This window comes from Triticum urartu, chromosome 3, assembly GCF_003073215.2.
Source record: "Triticum urartu cultivar G1812 chromosome 3, Tu2.1, whole genome shotgun sequence".
NCBI lineage: Eukaryota > Viridiplantae > Streptophyta > Magnoliopsida > Poales > Poaceae > Triticum > Triticum urartu.
In genome coordinates, this window is record NC_053024.1 from 62,285,766 (window position 1) to 62,294,212 (window position 8,447).

General features: G+C 44.1%; 3 protein-coding genes across 3 annotated transcripts; all 3 read left to right on the forward strand.

The window, feature by feature from the left end:
- The first annotated feature begins 2,581 nt into the window (after window positions 1-2,581).
- Window positions 2,582-3,711, forward strand: LOC125542874 (probable NADPH:quinone oxidoreductase 1). Its single transcript, XM_048706096.1, has 2 exons — window positions 2,582-2,799; window positions 2,898-3,711. Exons 1-2 carry the CDS (start codon window positions 2,694-2,696, stop codon window positions 3,404-3,406), a joined length of 615 nt encoding a protein of 204 aa, XP_048562053.1. The 5' UTR covers window positions 2,582-2,693; the 3' UTR covers window positions 3,407-3,711.
- A 1,477-nt stretch (window positions 3,712-5,188) lies between these two features.
- Window positions 5,189-6,322, forward strand: LOC125542872 (receptor-like protein 7). The gene has a single exon (XM_048706095.1). The coding sequence runs from the start codon at window positions 5,189-5,191 to the stop codon at window positions 6,320-6,322; it is 1,134 nt and encodes a 377-aa protein (XP_048562052.1).
- A 399-nt stretch (window positions 6,323-6,721) lies between these two features.
- LOC125542871 (receptor like protein 24-like) lies at window positions 6,722-7,864 on the forward strand. The gene has a single exon (XM_048706094.1). It carries the CDS (start codon window positions 6,722-6,724, stop codon window positions 7,862-7,864), a length of 1,143 nt encoding a protein of 380 aa, XP_048562051.1.
- Window positions 7,865-8,447: the final 583 nt, after the last annotated feature.

Genomic DNA, 8,447 nt, shown 5'->3' on the forward strand with positions numbered 1-8,447 from the left:
TGCGTGGCATCTTTTTTCCTATCCTCCCGTGGCAGTGGGGCCTTATTGGAAACTAAGGGATATTAAGGCCTCCTTTTAATAGAGTACCGGACCAAAGCATTAACACATAGTGAATACATGAACTCCCCAAACTACGGTCATCACTGGGAGTGGTCCCATTATTGTCACTTCGGAGTTGCCGGATCATAACACATAGTAGGTGACTATAGACTTGCAAGATAGGATGAAGAACTCACATATATTCATGAAAACATAATAGGTTCAGATCTGAAATCATGGCACTCGGGCCCTAGTGACAAGCATTAAGCATAACAAAGTCATAGTAACATAACTCTCAGAACATAGTGAATACTAGGGATCAAACCCTAACAAAACTAACTCGATTACATGATAAATCTCATCCAACCCATCACCTTACAGCAAGCCTACGATGGAATTACTCACGCACGGCGGTGAGCATCATGGAATTGATGATGGAGGACGGTTGATGATGACGATGGCGACGGATTCCCATCTCCGGAGCCCTGAACGGACTCCAGATCAGCCCTCCCGAGAGAGTTTAGGCTTGGCGGCGACTCCGTATCGTAAAACGCGATAAATCATTCTCTCTGATTGTTTTCTCCCCAAACACGAATATATGAAGTTGGAGTTGAGGGCGGTGGAGCGTCAGGGGACCCACGAGGCAGGGGGCGCGCCCAGGTGGGTAGGCGCGCCCCCACCCTCGTGGACAGGGTATGGGCCCCCTGACGTGAATTCTTCTTCCAGTATTTTTTATATATTCCAAAAATAATCTCCGTTGATTTTCAAGTTATTTCGAGAACTTTTATTTCTGCACAAAAATAACACCATGGCAATTCTGCTGAAAACAGCGTCAATCCGAATTAGTTCCATTCAAATCATGCAAGTTAGAGTCTAAAATAAGGGCAAAAGTGTTTGAAAAAGTAGATACGACGGAGACGTATCACCCCCCCCCCCAAACCTATGCTTTTCTATATTCGCCGACCCATCTACATTTTTTTTTCTGTAAAACCTTTCTAAAAATGTGCAACGGATGTGATTTGAACTCTGCGCTTGTAGGGCCGCCTCAAGCGCGCCAACCAACTGGACAACCTCCCTGTTGCTACTTACATTCTTCATTCTTCAAATACAATACTAACCAACGTTAAGCTGTTTTTTTGTGTTTGGCCGGTTTTCTTTTCTCTTTCTATTTATTTGTAAAGGTTTGTTAATTTTTAAAATCATGATCTCCTCAAATTCGTGAACAGTTTTTAAATTCACAAACTTTGTTATCTGTGATTTTTTTCAAAATCAATGAACTTCTTTTGAAATTCGGTGAACTTTTTCTCAAAATCACTGAACTTTTTTTTCAGTTTCATGAAATCTATGAACTGTTCCAAATCCATGTAAGTTTTTCAATCTGTGAACTTTTTTAAAAATTATGGGCTTTTTCAAATTCATGAACTTCTTTCAAAATAGTATTTTTTTAGATCATTGTTTATTTTTCTTAGTCAATTGGTTACTGTTTTGAACGCTGGATAGTGAAGCAATTGTACGACGTTCATTGCGTGAACGAAGGAAAGGAGCGAGCGACGGCCAGCGAAGGAAGGGAGGAGTGGTCGACCATTCTCGGAAAAAAAAGAGAGAGGAGGGATAGACTAGCTCGCTTCCTTCTTTTTATTTTTTTGAGGGGTGAAGGACAATTTATTGATTAACTAGAAAGTTCAAAGGAATACAAAAAGGGTCATGTGGATAGCCTAGTCGCAAGTGGCGACCCTGGTTAAGAGAAACTAAAATTCTAACCGAGCTATGAGCTTCTTTGTTTGTGTCCCTACCTTTGAGGATGATACCACATACTTCAAAAAGCTGCTGATTCACATCGATATCACATGCTTGCTGCGAGCTGGCGCCTGAAGCGCCAAGCTCCCTCGGTCGTCAGCGCTAGACTTTGGGCGATTATTTCCTGCACACGCTCACGGCCTCACGAAGCCCATGATCGATTGCGAGGCGAGATTTGTTTTTATCGAGGCGATTTGACGCCATCGATGATGTCTGAGTACTCCTCTGGTGCAGGCTGCTGCTGTGGATGTCACGTTCAAGTGTACTTTATATCTAGCGGTGGTTGACAATATAATACTTTCTTTATTTTAAAATATAGTACGCCCGCGTTTTTCGAGGTCTAACTTTAACCATAAATTTAACCAACAAGACCAACTGCGGCGAGAGAAAAAATTATATAATTGAAAACTTCTTTCGAATACGAATTCACTGATATAATTTTTGCTTCCGCCGCAATCGGTCTTGGTAGTTAAATTTATGGTCAAAGTTGAAGCACGGGGATAGAGGAAGCACTACATTATGGAATGGAGGGAGTATGTCGCGCGTATCAGCTGATTATAGTATATTGTCATTAGATTAATTAGGCTGCTAATGATCGCAAGTATGATGCCATCGATGACGCTCCACCACTAGTAGTGCAGTGCGGATACTCTTCTTAATTTGGGTTAGTAAAATTTATCCAACGTCTGACGTTCACGATGACCTGGCTGAGACCAACGAGTCATCTATTTATTCCGTCTCCTCCGGGACAAGACATCAAGCACCTGAGCTGAGCTCCACATCGATCAGTACTCAAAGCTACTCCACTCTCGGCCGAGGGACTCAGTGTCACGGCGACCCAGGACCGAGGAAGAATCATGGATTCCGTGACGGTGTCGACGGCGGCGAAGCCCACCCTCCGCGTGGCGGCCTTCTGCGGCTCCCTCCGCAAGGACTCGTGGCACCGCGGCCTCATCCGCGCCGGTACGCACAATCCATCACCAATCACCATTATATAGTTGCTTAGCTCCCTTGGTTATTTTGCACTGTTGAGTGCAACTGAATTTGCATGACCTATCTAGCCGAGGAGCTGTGCGAGGAGTCCATCCCGGGGCTGCGCATCGACCACGTGGACATCTCGGGCCTGCCCATGGCCAACCCGGACCTGGAGACCGACGGCGGCGAGGGCTTCCCGCCGGCCGTCGAGGCGCTCCGCGAGAGGGTCCGCGCCGCCGACTGCTTCCTCTTCGCCTCGCCCGAGTACAACTACTCCGTCACGGCGTCCCTGAAGAACGCGCTGGACTGGGCGTCCAGGGGCAACAACTGCTGGGCGGACAGGGCGGCGGCGATCGTGTGCGCGGGCGGCGACTTCGGCGGGGCCAGGGCGTCGCTCCACCTCCGCCAGATCGGGGTCTTCCTCGACCTCCACTTCATCAACAAGCCGGAGCTCCACATCAGGGCGTTCGCGGACCCGCCCAAGTTCGACGGCGAGGGCAACCTCATCGACGCCGTGACCAGGGAGCGGCTCAGGAAGGTGCTCCTCTCGCTCCACGCCTTCGCGCTCAGGCTCCAGCACAACAAGGACGACTGACTGACTCAAGATCGATCGATGATACTACTTGGCGCCGTGCACCGTACACACTGGTTAGTTTGCATTGGCCTTCAGTTTGACGATGTTCTGCTCCGCGTGCACTAGTACGTATTCGTGGTTCCGTGAAACACTGTAGGAAGCGTGCCCTACCTTTTGTGTAATAAATCGCCGAAGAATTGCATCGTACTGTTGAACGTGTGCGTGCGTACGTGTTTTACCGTTGCTACTAGTACTAGAACGCAAGGGCGCATTGTCTATGTTGAGAAAACAATAGAACTGTTGAAGAAATTGATATTGTTGAAACATATGGTGTTTTTAGGTGTTTTTTTTGTTCGTTTAGAGTTTGTGTGATTGCATCCCATTTAGAAAGGTGAGGTGGCGGCAACAACTTTTTGCTGATGGAATAAGGTTTTCTTCACGTAACTCTCGTCCCAATGGTGCGTCAACGGATCCCGCTGGATTCGGTCGGTATTTGTCTTCGATGAATCTATTTGAATCTGGTTTACATCTGTGTGTGTTCGTACGTTTATAGTTAGATCCTTTCGATTTAAGCTTCTCTTCAAATAAATATTAACAAAGTACATTGTAAAGCTAACAAAGTACTACTAATTTGAACTAAAAAAAATTACCCGCAAAAAAATTAAACTAAAATCATGATATTTATTTTGGATCGAAGAGAGTACTACAGAAATCCCTGTTTTGGGAACCTTCTTCGGTCTGGTTTTTCTTCTGTTGTTTGTTTACTGGAGGTTTTTACTGTTTTCTTTCTTGGTTTATTGTTTTCATTTTCTTTTCTAGAAAATATTCGCCAAACTCCAATAATGTTTACAAATTTCAAAAAAACTTATAGTTTTGAAAATGTTAATATTTCAAAAAAGATTTGAATATTATTTTGAAAAACTTTCACAATTTTTAAAAAGCATTTCACATTAAAAACAACAATTTACATGGTTTCTTCTTGAAACCAGAAGAAAAAAAAGCAAGGGGAAAACATAAAGAAAACAAACAAACAAAAACACCTACTTTGTCGTGTCCTTACTGAAGGTGGTGGATTGAAACTTGACTTTGGGGATGAGAATCCGGAGTTCAACTTTGTGGTGGACTCACCATCATGGGCGCACGTGCGGTGATTCCTTCTTGAAGGCGTAGCCTAAGAGTTGTGTATTTTTCGTTTATGTCGTGTCTTGTATTATAGGGTTAGTGGCTATATAGGGGTCACTGGCGCGAGGTATTCGGCCTTCGTGTTTGTTTTTTCCTTTATTTTTAGGTTGATGATGTTTGACTGCTAGATTTTGCATTTTTAATAATATATGATTGCATGCATCGTTCTAATGCAGGGTATCCTCTTTTTCAAAAAAAAAATCTACTGGTAGTGCAATGTGATCACTGATCCAAGCATTATATGCCAACCATATAAAACCAACACCTGGCAGATAGCTCATCTGAGAGAAAATACAGTCCACGTATTCCCTTTGAGCGACTCCAGCTGAACATTGACTGAAGACCTTGAGTCGTTGCTCGTGACTGGAACGCCAATGGCGTAGTGCTGTGTGGCACGCACCATGATAACGGCGTGTGCGGCTAATATGTGCGCGCGGACGGGTCGTTGATGCCATCCTTACCGTGTAGTGCACGATCCAATAAACTGGTCCAAGCTTTGCTAAACACATCATCCATGCGTGTGTGCATATAAAGAGGTGCAGCCACGCTCACCAAGCCATTCCTCCACAATCTTGTAGTTGAGGCGTGTGATCCTTTGCACACACATTTCCTCCACAATCAATGATGGCCTGTCCCAAGCCATTCCTTTTGCTGCTCCTGCTCCTACTCCTACAACTCCAGCTCGTGGCCGTGAACTCTCTTCTCCTTTCGGCAAGTACGTTCGCCAATCACACCACGGCCTTGCCGGAGTGTCTGCCGGACCAGGCGTTGGCGTTGCTCCGGCTGAAAAGGTCCTTCTCCGCTAGCAATCACTCCTACATCGCCTTCCGTTCATGGAAGGCCGGCACGGACTGCTGCCGCTGGGAAGGTATCGGCTGCCATGCCTCCACCAGCCACGTCACGTCGCTTGACTTGGGTGACTGCGGATTGGAGAGCCGCAGCCTTGATCCTGCAGTTTTCGAGCTAACCACCCTCAGGAATCTCAACCTGGGTGGGAACGACTTTCACATGTCTGAGATGCCTTTCGTTGGGTTTGAGCGGCTCACCATGCTCACCCACCTCAACCTCTCCACCTCCAACTTCTCAGGCCAGGTGCCACACAGCATCGGCGACCTCACCAACTTGGTCTCTCTTGATCTCTCATTCCGTTTCGAATTTTTTGAGCTGCTCGGCTATGGCTACTGGTTTCACGTTGATTCAAGTAACCCAGGGCAACTCCTACTATCAAACTTAACAACCTTAGTTGCGAACCTTGGGAACTTGAGGGAGCTCCACCTTAGTTTCGTTGACTTGTCTAGTGAAGGAGAAGAGTGGTGCACTGCTCTAGCCAGGTACACTCCAAATCTCCGTGTTCTTAGCATGCCATATTGCAAGCTCTCTAGCGCTATTTGTGGATCGCTCTCATGTTTGCACTTCATACGTGTCATTGACTTGGGACACAATCATTTAGCTGGTCCATTTCCACTGTTCTTTGCTAACTTCTCCTCCTTGATTGTTCTCCAGCTTAGCTATAACGATATTGGTGGATGGGTTCCTCCGGAAATCTTTCAACACAAGAAATTAGTGACTATCGATTTGCACTATAATTTTAGGATTTCTGGTAATCTGCCAAAATTTCCAGCTCATAGTAATCTTGAGAATTTGCTTGTCGGTAACACCAATTTTTCTGGTGATATACCAAGTTCCATTAGTAATCTCAAATCTTTGAAGAGGTTAGGCCTTGGTAGTCATGGTTTTGCTGGAAAGCTACCATGAACAATCGGTCATCTTAGAACCTTGGTTTCATTGCAAGTCTCTGGTTTAAGATTAATAGGACTATTACCATCATGGATCACAAACTTAACCTCCTTAGATGTTCTTGAAATTTCTCATTGTGGCTTATATGGGCCAATTCCATCTTCTATTGGTGTTTTGATCAAACCAAGAAAATTGGCATTGTATGACTGTAATTTTTCAGGCAAAATACCTCCACACATTTTGAACTCAACTCAATTAGAAACTCTTCAACTTCATTCCAATAATTTCATTGGCAAAGTGCAACTTGGTTCGTTCTCGAAACTACCACACCTAGTTGAGTTGGATCTATCAAACAATAAACTAATTCTGATAGATGGGGAATATAATTCTTCGTTGGCATCCTTCTTCCCCAACATAATGTACTTAAGGTTAGCATCTTGTAACATATCAAAGTTCCCTAATGTCTTGAGGCATTTACATTGGATTGAGGGGCTTGACCTTTCACATAACCAAATTCATGGGGCCATACCTCAGTGGGCATGGGAGCAATGGACAGGTTTGGACCTTTTCTTTCTAAATTTGTCACACAACAAATTTAATAATGTTGGCTATGAGACCTTTCTTCCTTTTCATATACATGCCTTGGATCTCAGCTTTAACATGTTTGAGGGACAAATACCTATTCCCCAAAACTCTGGAGATATACTTGATTACTCAAGCAACCATTTCTCATCCATGCCATCTAATATTTCTACTCAACTTGGACAAACTGTTGTATTCAAGGCATCGAGAAACCTCCTATCAGGAAAGATTACTCCAGCCTTTTGTGGTACAAACCTAGAAATTCTTGATCTATCTTACAATAACCTCAGTGGTCCAATCCCCTCTTGCCTGCTGGAGGACACCTATACATTAAAAGTTTTAAATCTAAAAGAAAATCAGCTTCACGGAAAATTGCCACGCAAAATCAATGAAAGTTGCGCATTGGAGGCACTAGATTTTAGTGGCAATCGGATTGAAGGAGATTTTCCTAGATCTCTAGCTTATTGCAAATACTTGGAGGTCCTTGATGTGGGGAACAACCAGATTAATGATTTGTTTCCATGTTGGATAGCTGTTGTTCCTAGACTTCAAGTCCTCGTGATAAAACTCAACAAGTTTTTTGGTCCAGTGGCATCTTCTGTACCTAAAGGTAACAACACTTGTGGATTTCCAAGTATACGAATTTTGGATTTGGCCTCCAACAACTTCTCTGGGAGATTGACCAATGAATGGTTCGTGCAATTGAAGTCAATGGCAGTGGCAACCGCTAATGAGACATCAGTGATGCAATATGAGTTTGGTGCACAACAAGTATATCAGTTTGCCACCGTTCTCACGTACAAAGGTTCAACTATCATGTTTACTAAAATATTCACAACCCTTGTATTCATTGATGTCTCGGACAATGCATTCCATGGTAGCATTCCTAAAGATATTGGGGAACTTGTTTTGTTACATGGGCTCAACCTATCACACAACTTCCTTACTGGGACGATTCCTGTTGGAAATATGCCCTAGAGGCAATAATAAATTAGTTATTATTATATTTCCTTGTTCATGATAATCGTTTATTATCCATGCTAGAATTGTATTGATAGGAAACTCAGATACATGTGTGGATACATAGACAACACCATGTCCCTAGTAAGCCTCTAGTTGACTAGCTTGTTGATCAATAGATGGTTACGGTTTCCTGACCATGGACATTGGATGTCATTGATAACGGGATCACATCATTAGAAGAATGATGTGATGAACAAGACCCAATCCTAAGCATAGCACAAGATCGTGTAGTTCGTATGCTAAAACTTTTCTAATGTCAAGTATCATTTCTTTAGACCGTGAGATTGTGCAACTCCCAGATACCGTAGGAGTGCTTTGGGTGTGCCAAACGTCACAACGTAACTGGGTGGCTGTAAAGCTACATTACAGGTATCTCCGAAAGTGTCTGTTGGGTTGGCACGAATCGAGACTGGGATTTGTCACTCCGTGTAAACGGAGAGGTATCTCTGGGCCCACTCGGTAGGACATCATCATAATGTGCACAATGTGACCAAGGAGTTGATCACGGGATGATGTGTTACGGAACGAGTAAAGAGAT